Source organism: Gopherus evgoodei, chromosome 8, assembly GCF_007399415.2.
Source record: "Gopherus evgoodei ecotype Sinaloan lineage chromosome 8, rGopEvg1_v1.p, whole genome shotgun sequence".
NCBI lineage: Eukaryota > Metazoa > Chordata > Testudines > Testudinidae > Gopherus > Gopherus evgoodei.
The window spans coordinates 58,649,137-58,668,636 of record NC_044329.1 but is presented as its reverse complement, the minus strand read 5'-3'; the positions used below and the strand labels follow the sequence as shown (position 1 = coordinate 58,668,636).

Below are 19,500 nucleotides of genomic sequence, written 5' to 3'. Positions count from 1 at the left end.
ATGCACCTTTACATATACTACTAAGTATATAACTAACAGACTTTTACATTTTAAGAACACTTTTTAACTACTGGACTCTGGGAAACTCTCACGGGAGAGTGCATCAGCAACTTTGTTAGAAGCTCCTGTGATGTGTTGAATTTCAAAATCAAAATCTTGGAGAGCTAAACTCCACCGAAGAAGTTTCTTGTTGTTCCCCTTGGCAGTATGAAGCCACTTTAGTGCAGCATGGTCAGTTTGTAGTTGGAACCGCCGTCCCCAAACATATGGGCGTAGCTTTTCCAGGGCGTACACAATGGCATAGCATTCCTTTTCACTGACTGACCAGTGACTTTCCCTCTCAGACAGTTTCTTGCTGAGAAACACGACAGGATGGAAGTTGTGATCTGTTGCTTCCTGCATGAGTACTGCTCCTATACCACGCTCAGATGCATCCGTGGTTACTAGGAATGGCTTGTCAAAGTCCGGGGCCCTGAGCACAGGGTCAGACATGAGTGTTGCCTTAAGTTGGGTAAAGGCCTTTTGACACTCATCAGTCCACTTAACTGCATTTGGCTGGGTCTTTTTGGTCAGGTCGGTCAATGGGGCAGCGATTTGGCTGTAGTGTGGTACAAATCGCCTGTAGTATCCGGCCAAGCCTAAGAAGGATTGGACTTGCTTTTTGGACCGTGGGACAGGCCACTTTTGGATAGCATCCACTTTGGCCTGTAGGGGGTTTATGGTTCCTCGACCCACCTGGTGCCCCAGGTAAGTCACTCTGTTTTGGCCTATTTGACACTTTTTGGCCTTAACAGTTAGTCCTGCCTGCCTGATGCGCTCAAAGACCTTTTCCAGGTGTAGTAGGTGTTCGGGCCAGGAGTCTGAAAAAATGGCCACATCATCGAGGTAGGCAACTGCAAATTCTCCCAGTCCAGCTAGTAGACCGTCTACCAGCCTCTGGAAGGTGGCGGGTGCATTTCGAAGGCCGAAAGGAAGGACATTGAATTCATACACCCCCGCATGGGTGACGAATGCTGACCTCTCCTTGGCAGGTTCATTTAGCGGTACTTGCCAGTACCCTTTGGTTAAGTCTATTGTAGAGATGAACTGGGCACGTCCCAACTTTTCCAATAGCTCATCAGTGCGTGGCATTGGATAGTTGTCCGGACGAGTTACCGCATTTAGCTCACGGTAGTCCACGCAGAAGCGTATTTCCCCATCTGGTTTGGGTACCAGAACCACTGGAGATGCCCATGCACTGGTAGATGAGCGGATTATACCCATCTGTAGCATGTTCTGGATCTCCCGTTCTATAGCAGCTTGGGCATGAGGAGACACTCGGTAGGGTGGGGTTCTGATTGGGTGAGCATTACCTGTATCAATGGAGTGGTATGCCCGTTCAGTCCGTCCTGGGGTGGCTGAGAACAATGGGGCGAAGCTAGTGCACAGCTCCTTGATTTGTTGCCGCTGCAGACGTTCCAGGGTGGTTGAGAGGTTCACCTCTTCCACGCCACCGTCTTTTTTTCCGTCGTAGTAGACACCGTCAGGCCACTCAGCATCATCTCCCTGGACTGTAAACTGACAAACCTGTAAGTCTCTGGAATAGAAAGGCTTGAGAGAATTAACATGGTACACTTTAGGCTTTAGTGAGGAATTGGGAAATGCTATGAGGTAGTTTACAGCTCCCAGGCGCTCTTGGACCGTGAATGGCCCTTCCCATGATGCTTCCATCTTATGGGCCTGTTGCGCCTTCAAGACCATAACCTGGTCTCCTACCTTGAAGGAACGTTCTCTGGCATGTCTGTCATACCAGGCCTTTTGCTCTTCTTGAGCATCCTTTAGGTTCTCTTTAGCAAGGGCTAAAGAGTGTCGGAGGGTGCTTTGTAGGTTGCTTACAAAGTCCAGAATGTTAGTTCCTGGAGAAGGCGTAAACCCCTCCCATTGCTGCTTCACCAACTGTAATGGCCCCTTAACCTCGTGACCATACACAAGTTCAAATGGTGAAAACCCTAAACTGGGATGTGGTACAGCCCTGTAGGCAAACAGCAACTGCTGCAACACTAGGTCCCAATTATTGGCGAATTCGTTGATGAATTTTCTTATCATGGCCCCCAAAGTTCCATTGAACCTTTCCACCAGGCCTTTGGTTTGATGGTGGTACGGGGTGGCAACCAAGTGATTCACCCCATGAGTTTCCCACAGTTTTTCCATGGTCCCTGCCAGGAAATTAGACCCTGAATCTGTAAGGATGTCAGAGGGCCAACCTACCCTGGCAAAGATGTCTGTTAGGGCCAGGCACACAGTGTTAGCCCTGGTGTTGCCTAGAGCTACTGCTTCTGGCCATCGGGTAGCAAAGTCCACTAAAGTCAGTACGTACTGCTTTCCTCTGGGCGTCTTTTTTGGGAAAGGGCCCAGAATATCCACAGCTACTCGCTGAAATGGGACCTCAATTATGGGGAGTGGCTGGAGAGGGGCCTTGACCTGGTCTTGAGGCTTTCCCACTCTTTGGCATACCTCACAAGACCGGACATACTTGGCAACGTCCTTGCCCATCCCCTCCCAGTGGAAGGACTTCCCCAACCGGTCCTTGGTTCGGTTCACCCCAGCATGGCCACTGGGATGATCATGGGCTAAGCTTAAGAGCTTCCCCCGGTACTTAGTTGGAACCACCAACTGTTTTTGCGGCTGCCATTCTTTCCGGTGTCCACCAGAAAGAATTTCCTTGTATAAAAGTCCTTGGTCTATAACAAACCGGGATCGATTAGAAGAGCTGAGAGGCGGTGGGGTGCTCCGTGCCGCCGCCCAAGCTTTCTGAAGGCTGTCATCTGCTTCCTGCTCAGTCTGGAACTGTTCCCTTGAGTCTGGGGACACCAGTTCTTCCTCAGACTGTGGACTTGGGCTTGGTCCCTCTGGAAGCGATGTAGGTGATGGGGTTGTTTCCGTTGCTGGTGAACCGCTCTCCGCTGGTGCACCTGAGGGTATTTCAGGCTCTGGCTGAGCCTTTTGGGTATGGCTGTCTTTTGCTTCTGCCAGTTCTGGCTTGCTGGCGCCCTCTGGCGTTGAGTTTGAAGATGTGGTTGCACTTGCTGGTGCTGGTTGTTGTTCCAGTTCCGGGCCTGGGACTGGAGATGCTGTGGCTGTTTCAGTGGTAGGCATGGAATCCGGGTCCACTGCCTGTGTCTGGGTCTCTGGTAACACAGACGGGGCTTCTGTGGACGACTCAGGAACAGGAATGGGTCTGGAAGCTTGCCTGGTTTGGCTACGGGTAACCATTCCCACTCTCTTGGCCCGCCTCACCTGGTTGGCCAAGTCTTCCCCCAGTAGCATGGGGATAGGATAATTGTCATAGACTGCAAAAGTCCACATTCCTGACCAGCCTTTGTACTGGACAGGCAGTTGAGCTGTAGGCAAGTCTACAGCTTGTGACATGAAGGGGTAAATTGTAACTTTGGCCTTTGGGTTAATGAATTTGGGGTCAACGAAGGATTGGTGGATAGCTGAGACTTGTGCCCCCGTGTCTCTCCACGCAGTAACCTTCTTTCCGCCCACTCTCAAATTTTCCCTTCGCTCCAAGGGTATTTGAGAGGCATCCGGGCCTGGGGATCTTTGGTGTGATGGTGGTGTAATGAATTGCACTCGCATGGTGTTCTTGGGACAGTTGGCCTTGATATGTCCCGGTTCATTACACTTAAAGCATCTTCCATCTGATGGGTCACTGGGCCGAGGTGAGTTACTGGAGACTGGTGAGGTTGAAGAGTAGGGTATCTGTGGCTTTACTTGGGTGGTATGGAGGGTCTTTGGCTGTCCTCGGTTGTAGGGTTTATGGTCTGTGTGCCCCCTGGGGTAATCGTTCCCCTTGACAGTAGCTTTTTTGCTTTCTGCCAGTTCCATCCATTTGGCTCCAATCTCCCCCGCCTCAGCGATAGTTTTGGGATTTCTATCTTGTATGTACCGTGTGATGTCTTCAGGAACACCATCCAAGAACTGCTCCATTTGTATGAGGAGGTTCACTTCTTCCAAGGTTTGAATGTTGTTTCCTGTTAACCAGGCCTCATAGTTTTTTGCAATGTAGTAGGCGTGTTTGGGAAATGACACCTCTGGTTTCCATTTTTGGGTTCTGAAGCGCCGACGGGCATGATCTGGGGTTATCCCCATCCTGTATCTGGCCTTGGTTTGAAAAAGTTTATAGTCATTCATTTGCGGCTTGGGCATTTCAGCTGCCACCTCTGCTAAAGGTCCACTGAGGTGTGGCCTTAATTCTACCATGTACTGGTCTTCGGGGATGCTGTACCCAAGACAGGCTCTTTCAAAATTTTCCAAGAAGGCCTCGGTGTCATCACCTGCCTTGTAGGTGGGAAATTTCCTGTGCTGTGGAGCAATAATTGGCGCCGGGTTGTTAGGGTTGGCTGGCACATGCAGCCCAGCTTTTGCCATCTCCAGTTCATGTTTTCTCTGTTTTTCCTTCTCTTCATTCTTTTTTTGTTGTTTTTCCATTTCTTTTTGTTGTTTTTCCATTTCTTTTTGGTGCTTTTCCATTTCTCGGCGGTGGGCCAACTCTTCTTCTTCTTGCTTCCTTCTGTGGGCCAACTCATCTTCTTCTAGTTTTCTTTTGTGTGCTGCCTCTTGGGCTGCCTGTTCTCTTTGGAAGGCTGCCAGTTTGATGCTTTCTTCCTTTTCTTTTATCTCCATCTCTTTTTGTTTTATTTCCAGTTGTCGCCTGTGTTCAGCTTCTTTTAATTGGTCTTCGGCCTCCATTTTTGTCCTGGTAGACATGGTTCCTGTTTTCTTGTGTTGGGGTGCCCTCCGGTGTTTCTCTTTTGAACTGCAGGCTTTGTTGCCTCCTGAAGTCTGCCTAGCAACAGTGCTTTTTTCCCTTTCTCTCTCTAGCTAATGTTCAATGAAGGGAAACCAGAAAAACCACTTTATTTGCATGCATATAGAGTGCTGGTATGACTCTCAATGGGAGTGCTATTGCATGACAAAAGACCCTTAACAGTCTTCTCGCTTAACATGCAAACCACAAACTGCTAGAGAGAGCAGAAAAAAAAAATTCTCTCTGGTTCCCTTTTAAAACCAAACTGTTTCTCTCTGCTAAAAAGCCCTTAGCAGAGAAAAGAAAAATATAATATTCCTACTGGCTTCTGGATTCTGTCTATCTCCCGCCACTGCCACCATGACATAACCTTATTCCCAGATTCTGGACCTTAGCGTCCAAAATTTGGGGGTTAGCATGAAAACCTCCAAGCTTAGTTACCAGCTTGGACCTGGTACCTGCTGCCACCACCCAAAAAATTAGAGTGTTTTGGGGCACTCTGGTCCCCCTGAAAAACCTTCCCTGGGGACCACAAGACCCAAATCCCTTGAGTCTCACAACAAAGGGAAATAATCCTGATTCCCTTCCCCCCTCCAGGTGCTCCTGGAGAGATACACAGACACAAGCTCTGTGAAACTACGCAGAGTGAGTCCCCCTCTCCGTTCCCAATCCTGGAACAAAAGCACTTTCCTCTTCACCCAGAGGAAATGCAAAATCAGGCTAGCAATCCAACACACAGCTCTCCCCTTGATTTCTTCCTCCCACCAATTCCCTGGTGAGTACAGACTCAATTTCCCTGAAGTAAAGAAAAACTCCAACAGGTCTTAAAAGAAAGCTTTATATAAAAAAAGAAAGAAAAAATACAAATGCTCTCTCTGTATTAAGATGATACAACACAGGGTCAATTGCTTAAAAGAATATTGAATAAACAGCCTTATTCAAAAAGAATACAAATCAAAGCCCTCCAGCACTTACATTCATGCAAATACCAAAGAAAAGAAACCATAGAACTTACTATCTGATCTCTTTGTCCTTACACTTAGAAACAGAAGACTAGAAAATAGAACTACTTCTCCAAAGCTCAGAGGAAACAGGCAGACAGACAAAAGACTCAGACACCCACTTCCCTCCACCCAAAGTTGAAAAAATCCGGTTTCCTGATTGGTTCTCTGGTCAGGTGTTTCAGGTGAAAGAGACATTAACCCTTAGCTATCTGTTTATGACACCGCCAGTGCATTCCTGACCCCTGGAAGGAAGGATGCCACCAGATCTATTGACTGGGCTATGCAGAAGTCCCAGAGTCGAATGGCTTCCTGACATAGGGGAGACGAGCGAGTTCCCCCTTGTTTGTTGATGTAGTACATGGCCGTTTTGTTGTCCGTGAATACAGAAACACAACGGCTGTGCAGGTGTTGTTGGAATGCCTGGCAGGCGAGGCGGACTGCCCTCAACTCCCGGACATTTATGTGGAGTGACAGCTCTTGGGATGACCAGAGGTCCTGGGTATGTAGGTGCCCTAGGTGGGCCCCTCAACCCAGGGATGATGCATCGGTTGTCAGAGTCATCGACGGTGGCTGTGGGTGAAACGGCATCCCCGCGCATACTAGGGATGGGATCAGCCACCAGTCGAGGGAGCGGAGGGGGCCTGAGGGAACTGTCACCAATACGTTTAGGTGGTCCGTGCCTGGGCGGAATACTGAGTGAAGCCACGTTTGGTAGGGTCTCATTCGGAGCCTGGCATACTTTGTCACATAAGTACATGTGGCCATATGCCCCAGTAGTGCGAGACAGGGGCGAGCTGAGGTGATTGTGAAGGCCTGCAAGCTCCGTATGATCGAGATGATAGTCTGGAAACGGGGCTGAGGTAAGTAGGCCCTGGCTTGAGTAGAGTCCAGGGTCACGCCTATGAAGTCCAACCTCTGCGTGGGGACCAGGGTGGATTTCTCGGCATTGAGAAGCAGGCCTAATTGAGAGAAGAGGTCCGTAACCACCTCGACATGCTGCCGCACCTGCGACTGGGAGGACCCCTTTAGGAGCCAGTCGTTGAGGTATGGAAACACGTGGCTTTTCCGCCGACAGAGGTGGGCGGCCACGACGGCCATGCACTTGGTAAACACCCTCGGTGCCGTGGAGAGGCCGAAGGGTAGGACTGCGAATTGGAAGTGCTGGTGTCTGACCGTGAAGCGAAGGTACTTCCTGTGTGGTGGAAAGATGGCAATATGGAAGTACGCGTCCTGCATGTCGAGGGCGGCATACCAGTCTCCAGGATCCAGGGATGGGATAATGGTTCCCAGGGAGATCATGCGGAACTTCAATTTGAGCATCCATTTGTTGAGACCTCGCAGGTCTAGGATGGGCCTGAGACCTCCCTTGGACTTGGGAATCAGGAAATATCGGGAGTAAAACCCCTTTCCTCTCTCGTCTAGAGGTACCTCCACTATAGCTCCTGCTGCGAGGAGAGATCCGATCTCCTGTAGGAGGGTTTGCTCGTGAGAGGGGTCCCTGAAGAGGGACTGGGAAGGGGGGCAGGAAGGGGGTGAGGAAGCAAACTGTAGGTGGCATCCTTCCTTCACCGTGCGCAGAACCCAACGGTCTGATGTTAACTGGGACCATGCTGGGAGGAAGTGGGAGAGGCAGTTGGAAAAGGTAGGGGAAGGATCCTGTCTTGAGGCTGGAACGCCGTTCCCAGGCGCACCTTCAAAAGCCGGACTTGGGCCCCGGTGGTGCCTTGGAGGGCCCTTGGTTTTGGCCTCCCTGGGAGCTGGACTGGCGCCTGCGGCCCCCCCGGCCACGCCGTCTACTAAAGTCCTGCCTCTGGCGGGGTGGGAAGTATGGGCGCCGTGCTTGGGGCCTGAAGGGTCTACGCTGGGTGGAAGGGGTATGCATCCCCAGCGAGCGTATGATGACTCGATTGTCCTTCAGGTTTTGCAGTTTGGAGTCCGCTTTGTCAGAGAACAAACCCTTCCTGTCAAAGGGTAAGTCCTGGACGGTATATTGCAGTTCCAGGGGTAGGGTGGAGGCCTGAAGCCAGGAAATGCACCTCATGGTGATTCCCGAGGCCAAGGTTCTGGCTGCTGAGTCGGCCGCGTCGAGGGAGGCCTGTAGAGAGGTCCTGGCCACCTTCTTACCCTCCTCCAGGAACGCACTGAATTCCGGGCGTGAGTCCTGGGGTAGTAGCTCGGCGAACTTACCCACCTCCGCCCATATATTATAGTTATATCGACCAAATAGGGCCTGTTGGTTGGCCACGCGGAGTTGCAAGGCTCCAGCTGAGTATACCTTGCGACCCATGAGGTCCATCCGCCTAGCCTCCTTGGATTTGGGGGCCAGTGCCTGCTGGCCATGTTGTTCCCTGTCGTTGACAGACTGGACAACTAGGGAGGAGGATGGACGTACAGGTACTCGTACCTCCGAGAGGGTACCATGTACTTCCTTTCCACTCCCTTAGCCGTCGGTGGGATGGAGGCTGGAGATTGCCACAGGTTATCGGCGGTGGACTGGATAGTTTTAATGAATGGGAGGGCTACTCGGGTAGGAGTGTCCGTAGAGAGGATGCTCACTACTGGGTCCTCCACCTCTGGCACCTCCTCCACAGGTAGGTTGATGTTAAGGGCCACTCTGCGGAGGAGGTCCTGGTGGGCCCTGAGGTCTATCGGTGGGGGCCCTGAAGCTGAAGACCCGGCCACGGCCTCATCTGGCGAGGAGGAGGAGGAGGATACTCCGGGAATGAGGGCATCCTGGGTGGTCTCCTGCTCCTGGACTGGTTCCTGCTCCAGTTGACCTGGGGAGTCTGTTGGCAGTTGTTTTTCCGACTCAACCGCGGGGGGGTGGGAAACAGTGGTCTCTGGCACCCGATGTTCTGAGGTGGCAGAACGGGTCTGGGGCAGGGGGCCATCCTGGGTCTGATGCTATGCCCAGGGTGTTCAAAAAACCCACTGTTGGGATCCCACGTCCTGCGGGCGGGGGTCCTGGAACACTCCCAGCGGTACTTCGGGATCCTGGTCCCAGTCGTAGAAGCTACCTTCCTGGGAGGATGCCGACGTGCCTCTGGACGGCCATGATGGAGCAGCGAAAGCTGGAGCTGAAGTTCCAACAGACCTTACACCTCTGGATTGTGGTGACCGGTGTCGGTATTGGTAACGGTGTCGAGAGCGAGACCGGGACCTGCAACCGGCTCGGTGCCGGGAGGTCAACCGAGATCTCGAGACTCTCTGTCTCGACCTGCTCTTGGAGGTGCGGTGCCCGTCGCGGTGCCGTGAGCTGGAGCGGTATCACGAGTATCGGGTCGACGCTCGAGATGTCGACCGGTGCCGGGAGCCTGACCGGTGCCGGGAGCGTGAGCAGTACCGAGGTGAACGTCGGTGCCGGGAGCCTGACTGGTGCCGGGAGCGTGAGCGGTACCGAGGTGAAGGTCTGTGCCGGGAGTCTGACCGGTGCCAAGACCGAGATCGCCGTCGAGAGCATGAACGACATCTCGATGAAGAGCGTCCGCGGGACCGCGATCTGGAGCGGTGCCGGTCCACTACGCTGACCGAAGCTGGTCTGGTCAGGGTCGGCTTGCCGATTGAGTGGAGCACCCACACCGGCAATGCCGGGGGTAAGGGCGGTGGTGGCTCGGTGATCTCAATCAGATCCCTCGCTACGGCAAACGTCTCCAGGGTAGATGGCGAAGCGGGCTCTACCACGGTGGGCACCGGGGAGCCGCCAGGTGCCGGACTTGACGGCCCTCGTGGGGTCGGAGTCAACAGTGCTGGCTTAGTCGGTGCCGCGGCAGGTATCGGTGCCGGGCGATCCGGCTTTGGTGCCGGTTCTGGCTGCGAGGCGGATGCTGGCAGGACGATTTGCGCCTTCGCTGTCTTCGACCTCGGAGAGAGGGAGCGGCTCGGAGCCGGTTTCGGCGCCGGTGGGGCCCAGTGCCGTGAGTCTTTGGTGGCAGCGCTCGGTGCCGTGGTGGTGCCCTTGCTTACCGGCTGGCTTGTGCTCGGTGCCGAGGGCGGAGGTGTCAGGGCCGCTTCCATAAGGAGTTGTCTTAATCTAATGTCCCGCTCCTTCTTGGTTCTCGGCTTGAAAGATTTGCAAATGGAGCACTTAGCCGATAAGTGTGACTCCCTGAGGCACTTTAAGCAGGAGTCATGGGGGTCTCCAACCGGCATAGGCTTGTGACAAGCCGAGCACTGCTTGAAGCCCGATGAGCCGGGCATGAGCTCCGGCTCCGGTTGCGGGGACGGGGTGATCCCCGATCCCCTCAAACGATAACTAACAACTACACTAATAACACTAACTAACTAACTGACTGTATAACTATATATATATATATATATATATATATATATATATATATATATATATATATATATATATATATATATATATATATATATACACACACACACACAACAATAAACTACACTACAGTATAACAACGATAAGGAGAAAATGAGCTGCTAGGGAGTGTGGAGGTCAGCGAAGCTGCGCTCCACAGTTCCAACGACCGACACGGGCAGTAAGAAGGAACTGAAGGGTGGCCGGGTCGGCTGGGGTATATATTGGGCGCCACGGCGGTGCCACTCCAGGGGGCGCCCAGCCGACCAGCCAGGGTTGCTAGGGTAAAAGTTTCTCCGATGAACGTGCATGTGGCGCGCACACACCTAATTGGAATGGATATGAGCAAGCACTCAAAGAAGAACTTTAATCTAAGGGTTGCATAAACTGACTGCCACATAGCACACCGTCAGCAAATAACAAACACCATCATCATCTTAAATGGAAGTAGTTAAGTCTAATTCCCAAATTTGTTATGCTGTTTGTCTACCAAAGTATGCCCAAACATTGGACAGAATCTTTGTAAATAACACCTGGTTGGGATGCAGGTGACAGTGTATTTATTTATGTGTATAAACAAATGTATCATATGAGAACTATAATGTTGTGAGGTACCCTGGGAAGGTGTGGCAGGGTAAATCTATTCAACAAGAAAAAAAAGTTTTGCATCTTTGAAAATCAAGCCAAGAACAAGGTATTGCAAGGATGGCTGAAGTTTAGCCTCTGACCCATCTACTACCTATGGAATTGTACAGCAAGTCTCAAGGGTACTTCCGTCATGAATACAACCATGCACAGAGACTAAACATCCTGGCATGCAATACCCCAGCTTGATCTGAGCAGTTCTCTATAGGCCATCCATCTGTAACAAAAATGTGAGGATGGCTGCATTCTTCTCTGTTTTATTTAAGCTAGGTGTGACCCTTCAGTTGTTAGGGAGCTCCCAATGCAGCCTTTACTTGGGCAAAGTTTGGGTATTTTGCAGGTATTGTTTTAATTCAATAAGCATTTATTTCTATTAAAATTATGGAGTGTAACTTACTTTGCTCTGGGTTGATGAACTAATCCTGGGACCTCTTTGTTAGATTTAAGTCTTACATTTGAACTGGCACTTTTTTCCTGAAACACACAAAAACACATATATAATTAGCATTTATTAAACATACTTTCTGTATATTTGTCCTCAGAATGTTACTCTTTAGTACAGGGAAACCAGCCTCTGCAAATGGATTTGTAAAAACTCAGGTATTTATAAACAAAGCATTAACCATGAGGAAACCAAATAAAAACTTAAGGAAATCTAGAACAGTTCTGTAATAGTACAGAAAGCAGCCTACAGATACTCTTGTTAAAAATGACAAATGTGGACCTCATGGCTCAGAGGATTTGTAATAGGATACAAAACCTTGGGTCTCCAGGTCATTGGTTCAAATCCAACACAGTCTGATAGTGATCAAAGTTGTCATTATCAGATGACTGTCTAGTGGCCTGTGCAAATCTGAGTCTAGTACTTATAGACAGGTTACATGACAAGTGCCACTAATTGGCACCTTTAATGAGGTGGTGAGGCAAAATACTGAATGGTCACAGAGACTGAACGAACCTCTTACCTACAGAGTTGGCTCTCTCAAAACAGGGCTGGAGTTAAAGACTTCCCTCTCCCAGGCTGTCAATTCAGCACTTTGTTGAAAGTGCTAAGATCACACTCACACACTTATCAGTGATTATCTCACCATTATTCAATGGTACAATGCTGAAGCATCAGGATAAAGAGTGCATCCCACACCTTCTGAATTCATTTACTTTCATAGCATTTTTTAATCTTGCTTCAACAGTTATTTGTCGATGACTTTTTTAGCACATGTGCATGTAAGATAAGCCAATAAAACTGTCAAGTGAAAGAGAAGAGGAGTAGATTTCAATGCTAATCAGAGGGAAAGAGAGATGCTAGGCTGGTAACATATCAGAAACAGAGGTACAAGATCAACTTCCAGTCTCACATACATGGCATGTCTTGCTATTGTATCCCAAAATATCTGCTGCTGTGCTAGCCAGTATGTGATAATGGATATTGGAGACATACAGTAATGTGTATCACATATCTGCATTTAGAATACATCGAAAAGTATGTAAGTTCAGTGGCTATAGGTGCATGCCTATAATGAAAATAGAAGTTGAATTCTGTGATCCCCACTTTCTCAACACTCATATGCCACACTTCATTTCATATCACTTCTTGCACTCTTCCCAAAGATAAAAACACCATGTCCCTGCCAATTCCTATCAACAGTGCAAAGTAAAAGAAAAGAGATCTGTGATTTACACCTTACTTTGGTTTCAAGCAGAGCTAAACTACATCAGTGTAAATCACAACTTTCCTTGTCCAGTGCAAATCCCAAAAGTAGTTTAGCTACATGGGTGGCTGGAAACAGGACAATCCCCACTATTGACAAGGCCTTGGTGGTTTCTGAGGAGAAACTTTTATCAATCAAGAGCAATTAAAAGACCAAAGAAAAAATAATTTGCCTTTATATAGAGACTTCTGTTTATAGATCTCAAAGCAGCATACAAAAATTAATTAATGTAGCCCCCACTGCCCAGGTCATAGTTTTATACCCATACTACAGATGACAAAACAGGTGCAGAAAGATTACCAAGGTCACTTTGGAAAAATTCATGGCAGAGCTGGGAACAGATTCCCATCTTGACTCCCAGTCCTGTGTTTTTGTGACAATTTCTATTACTCTACGAAATGAGCATCAATAATTAATACATTTCAATTATTTTATGTAATCAGAGTGTTTCTTCTCCCCTCTATTCTCCATCTGTTGTTCAGCTGGAGTAATGGGCAGAATAAAAGGAATAAAAAAAAATAATCCAGGACAAATAAAAACTGTGCCCAAATCATTCTTGTAAGGTTCTGTCTTAAGCTGGCTCATCATTATGTTTATAGCTATTTACCAGCAATATTTTGTAACATAGGACAAATATTTGCTCTGATAAAAATAGATTTCTAGGCATAGTTCTCTAAAAGCATAAACAAAATAAATCAAATATTTCCCAAAATTTGGAAGGCAAATTCATTCAGTAATAATTAACTGTCTGAATTCTTATATCCAATAATACCAGCAAAAACTTACAAATGATTTGGAACTATCAAGCTATGTATTTGGTATGCCTATGTAACTATGCAGTGATATTTATGCTACTCTTCTCCACACCCATTAACACATACTTATTGTGTGCAGAGTTAATTCAGGCACCCATCCTGATAATACTTAATATGCAATGCATATATATAACAAATATGTATTTGCTTTAATTTAATCTGACATCAACAGGACTACTCACAAGCATAAATTAAAGCAATTGAGTGAGGCCATGTCTACATACAAACTTATTATTATTTAAGTGTTGCTTTTTTCAGTTTAATTTAAACCTGTTCACACTCAACAAATTAAATTGAAATAAGCTACTTTTAAACTGAAATAAGAATGGGTTTCCATTGGTTCAGCTATACTGGTTTAAAAACTGATTTATGTTAAACTGGTACAATTTTCCTGTGTGGACAGGCCTAATCAAAATAAACTAAATAAAAATGAGTCTGGATTAAACCAAAATAGGGGTTTCCACACAGCCTTTTGCAATTATTTAACTGAATCAGCTTAAAAATCAAACCTTAAATTAAACCAGTGCAACTCTGCATACAGGCAAGCCCTACAGCTTTGAAGAATTGGAACTCCAAATTTTAGGGTAGGCACTGTGTATTTTTACATGTTTGTACAGGGCCTAGCACAATGGGTCCATCCTCATCGGAGCCTTTGGGTATTACCACAAAATGAAAAACAGTAACAGTAGAAGAAAGGAATGTAATAACAGTACTCAACAGCTTGTAAGCATGTCAAGCCTGCCATTCCTGTGAAATCTCCCAGAGAAACTAGCAAAAGGCCAACTACAAGCTCAGCTAACTAAAGCCAACATTCTAGAACCAGCACAATCTGGATTAGGCCAGGACACAGAACTGAATCTGATTCAGTGGCACCGAAGTATGATCTCCTCCTGCCAATAGGTAGAGAACCATTCTAATCCTCCTGAACCACTCTGCAATGTTCAACACTATTGATCATGAGATACTGCAACCTTACCTGTGAAAGGTGGTTTGAGTCCTTCCTAGAGAGACTCACCCAAAGAGGAGTGACAGGAAATTGCACATAATTCCATTAGAGCCCTCACTTGTGGGGTTCTGCAAGGGTCAATTCTCTCTCCAGCCCTATTCATATCTACTTGAAAGCATTAGGTGAAATGGTCAGAGGACATGGACTCAAGTACCAGCAATATGCAGAGAATACACAGCTCTGCCTATCCTTCACCTCACATGACCACACCACTACCACCAATATGGCCTTATGGTGGAATGAACTTTTCCAGGAACTAGGGACTATCACAAACCTCACCACTTTCTGCTCTTTGCGAGGTGCATTTCTTTGACCCTGGCTTCTGTAATATAAACACTAACAGATATATTTATCAAATAATAAGAATCTAAGATGTTCCATTCCACATGCTCCTCCCTTGGGAGAAAGGATGAGTACAAACAACACGACGGATGTGTAGTCACAACACAGTATTTATTGGAAGGCACTCAAACATAGTGATGAGCATGGCATAAAAATATATAGAGAACACAACAGAACATGTATAGCTGTCCCACGCCATAAAATGATTAACAAAATATATAGATGTACTCTTCACTCTTTTTCATTTTTCTTTGGATTAAAAAAGCAACCTGTTTTGGTGATGCCTTGCTCTCTAGTGATTGTCTACAAAAGATTCTTTCATAAACGTGTTTTGGGAAACCAGTACAAACAGAAAAGTTATTTTTCTTTAAATGGTATGTAGGATGTGTGTATGTGTGGGTGAACAATTTAAAGCCATGTTGTTGTGCTCTATGTCCTGCTGATGCAGCTATATAATTCATAAGTTTAAAATATTCTTCCACTAACAAGGACTGAATATGACATATATGAATGAAGTAGAAATGAACGCACTTTTTACAAATTTAAACTAAACTTTAAAAGGGACCTTGGTTCCCTTCACCCCCTCCCAAGATCACACACTCTGTAAGGATGTGGCAAATTCACAACATTGTAGCTATTTCCACACTGCCCCTTACAACATATATATTTTTTAAAAGCAGAGTTTGATGCCTGAATATTTGTATTGGCTATTCAACAACAAAAAGGAGGTCAGGTCTTATAACAACCATGGATATTTTGTGTTGTACTTCAAAGATATATCTCCCCATTATGCTGCACCTTATCACAATCAAGGTAAAGCAGTCATCAAATTAAGATGATTTCATTTGATAGACTTCTTAATTATTGATAGCTCCACCAAAAAGGACATGCTATACCAGAATTTCTGGGTATTAACAGATGGCATTGATTGTACTGCCAGATGCTATTAGCATTGCGGCAACCACTAGTGCCACATTAATTAAATGTCTGTCAGTGTTTCCATTCAAACCAATTTCCAAGAGGTTTATTAACTTAATTTCAAATATTCTCTTTGCAGAACCTTGACATAGAAAGACTCAGGTTAGAAGCAGATTCTTATTGCCCCCCATACCAAGGTTTGTAAAAGCTCCTTTGGTTCATAATGTTTTTAAGGAAATGTATAAGAAAAATAAATAGAAAGTTGAACTTCAAACTCAGAAATATTAATTAAGGACCCATCCTGCTAACACCGCTGAGTAGCATAGTGCTTACTAATGTGAGTTGTCCCATTGACTAACATGGGACTGTTCCTGAGAGTGAAGATGCTCAACATGCACGTCTGCAGATCCTGATCTTGCAAAAACTTAAGCACATGCATGACATCAATCCTGTAACTAGATACAAATTCCATCTTTAACAGAACTTAAAATTGTTGATAAAGAGGATTGATTTTTAAAAGGACATGGTTTCCAAAGCAGAGAATGTACTAAAATATTTAGTTACCAGATTGCAGATAACAGCTCCGAGGTAAGTTACATATTATTGTTATGTATATGATTTTTTTAAATGGACATGGTACACAAGAAGTGTAGTTAGCTTGTTAAAAAACTAGTTAAAATCAGTTTCAGATACTAACAAAAGCAAATTTTTGTGAACCTAGAGTTACCTTTTCCTATTCTTTAAGATTTTTTTTTTCCCCCTGTTGGAGAACAACTGTATAAAATCTGTTTTGCTAATTCTTCAAAGTGTCGTCAAAATACACTAAGCAAACAGACTGAGAAAAAGAGGATTTTTTCCATTTTTAGCTCTTTTAGTTATAATGATCTTAGGCCTTGGATGTTATTTGTAACAATAGCAGGTAACAGTCTCAGAAAGAAGTTTGATTTTTTAAGATGACTGTGCTTCATTAGCACATGAGCCAAAATACATTTGTTTCAACATAAATCTGAAAGGTAGCTTCAGAGTGCCTTACAGCTTATTATCAATTAAGTCTTTCACAACTATTTAAATATTTTAAAATGTTTTAAATGATTGATATTTATATACCACTCATCATTTTGTAGGATCCCAAAACACTTCTCAAACAAACTATATGCTGGGATCACTTCATTCATTACTGAAATGCAGCAGCTTTTAACAGCACAACAGTAATTATTACTGAAGGTCAAATATTTACACTTTTATATGCATGAGAGTACTTAAAATAAATGACTGCTAGGTCATGTCTACACAGCGAGCTTACAGAGGCACAGCTGTACCGATGCAGCTGTGACACTGTAAGATCGCTCGTGTAGCCACTATGCCAATAGGAGAGGGCTCTACCGTCGACAGAATTAAACCTACCTCCAACGAGCGGCAGTAATTATGTTGGTGGGAGAGCATCTCCCACCAGCATAGCATTGTCCACATCAATGCTTCTGTCAGTGTAACTTATGTTGCTCCAAAGGGTGTTTTTTTCACAACTCTGAGAGACATGTTATACTGACAAAAGTGCTAGTGTAGACACAGCCTTAAAAGAAAATCTAAATAAACTGATCTGAAATACCATTAAAAGTTAGCCCAGGTCTACACTATAAACTTGCGTCGGTATAACTATATCACTCAGGGATGTGGAAAATCCACATCCTTGAGGGACATAGTTATACCTACCTAACCCCATACTACCATTGTTTAGACAGCACTATATCAATGGTAGGGATTCTCCCGTCAACACAGCTATTACTTTTCAGGGAGTGGAGTATCTACACCGACCAGAAAAGCTCTCCCATCAGCGTACGTAGTGTCTTCACTAATCACTGCAACCGTGCCACTACAGCAGTGTAAGCATAGACAAGTCCTCAGACTTAAAAACTTCAGTAACGTCAGACCAGAATTCTTTTATCTCCTCTAGTAAGCTAAAGCCAACTGCAGTTGATATTACATTAGAGATGTACTGTTTCACCTAGTTACATCAGGACGTATTCAAGAGAGAACTGCCGGCTTAGATAGGATTGCTAACTGCAATTGCACAAAACCGAACACCCTTGGCCCGCCCCTTCCCTGAGGCCTCGTCTCTTCTCCAAGGCCCCACTCTTCACCCACTCCATTCCCCTCCTTCTGTTGCTCACTCTCCTCCATCCTCACTCACTTTCACCGGGTTGGGATAGGAGGTTGGGGTGCAGGAGAGGGTGAGAGCTCCGACTAAGGGTGTGAGCTCTGGGATGGGGCCAGAAATTAGTGGTTCAGGATGTGGGAGGGGACTCTGCGCTGTGGCAGGGGGTTGGGGTGTGGTAGGGGATGAGGGTTCTGGTGCAGGGCTGGGGATGAGGGGTTTGGGGTGCCAGAGGGGGTTCAGCACTGGAGTTTGTGATGCTGGAGCAGATGAGGGGTGCAGGCTCTGGGAGGGAGTTAGGGTGCGGGAGGGGGTTCCAAACTGGGGTAGGGGATTGGCATGCAGGAGGGAGTTCAGGGTGTGGGCTCCGTCTGGGTAGCACTTACCTCAGGTGGTTCCTGGAAGTGGCCAGCACATCTGGCTCCTAGGCAGAGGAGCCAGGGGGCTCTGGCGCTGCCCACCCCCACAGGTGCTGCCCCCTGCCGCTCCTGGGCAAAGGGAGCTGTGGAGCTGGCGCTCAGGGCGGGGGCAGCATGTGGAGCCTCCCTGGCTGCCCCTATGCCTAGGAGCCGGACATGCTGGCCGCTTCTGGGAGTTGCGCAGAGCGGGACAGGCAGAGAGTCTTCCTTAGCCCCATTGTGCCACTGACTAGACTTTTAGTGGCCTGGTCAGCACTGCTGACCAGAGTTGCCAGGGTCCCTTTTTAACCAGGCATTCTGGTCGAAAACCGGACATCTGGCAACCCTATTATTAGATTCCACCTGTATTAAGTTAACATTTTGCTAGAAGTTTACCCAGAGTAAACAGGACCACATTCTTCATTTCCTAGAATCATCACAACACAAAGCAGTTTGAAACTGTTGATTATGTCAGCTGGTTATGGGGCTATAACTTTACAGTGAAGAGTAGAACATGTGACAGTGCATTTAAAAGCTTTGACAGTTGGTCAAAGGTACACAATAAAGCAATTTATCATATGGTTTCTACAATTTACCAGAAGAAATCACATGACATCACCACTACATGTGGCATATGTACATGAGTACACACACACAATATTACACTGTGCATACTTGATAGCTTCCATCTTGCCCAACACCAGAGACTGAACCCCAGAGATGAAAGTACACATGTCTACAGCTTGAGCTAAACAACCAGGCTGTGTAGCTGGAAGCTGTAACAAACCCATATCCTCTGTGGATTGGACACACAGGAGGAATATGTAACACACACTGACCCACAGGATGCACAGACCACCAGCTATACTTGTTTTAAAGTAAGGACATCCTTCTATCAACAGCCAAAGCTAATGAAAAACACCAACAACATTACAAAGTCCCCAGCCTCCCTTATACACACACTAGGCTATGATAATTTACATGACTGAATCATGCTATTGATAATTTACATGAATAAAGCAAGCTATTCCGATGGGTAGGAAAGATAGAAAATGTGGCAAAAGACCATGTTGGCTTAACCACGAGATCTTGCATGACCTACAAAATAAAAAGGAGTTATATAAAAAAAGGAAACTAGGTCAGATTACAAAGGATGAATATAGGCAAATAACACAGGAATGCAGGGCAAGATTAGAAAGGCAAAGGCACAAAATGAGCTCAAACTAGCTATGGGAATAAAGGGAAACAAGAAGACTTTTTATCAATACATTAGAAGCAAGAGGAAGACCAAGGACAGGGTAGGCCCACTGCTCAGTGAGGAGGGAGAAACAGTAACAGGAAACTTGGAAATGGCAGAGATGCTGAATGACTTCTTTGTTTCGGTCTTCACTGAGAAGTCCG

The 19,500-nt window shown here is 46.4% G+C and overlaps 1 protein-coding gene across 3 annotated transcripts in view; it reads right to left on the bottom strand.

The window, feature by feature from the left end:
• C8H1orf21 (chromosome 8 C1orf21 homolog) overlaps window positions 1-19,500 on the bottom strand; it is a 233,337-nt gene that overhangs the window by 33,027 nt on the left and 180,810 nt on the right. For all 3 annotated transcript variants that reach the window (XM_030572238.1, XM_030572240.1, XM_030572239.1), the window contains exon 4: window positions 11,157-11,233. In XM_030572238.1, coding sequence (XP_030428098.1) covers window positions 11,157-11,233 — 77 coding nt within the window. The remainder of the gene's footprint in view (window positions 1-11,156; window positions 11,234-19,500) is intronic.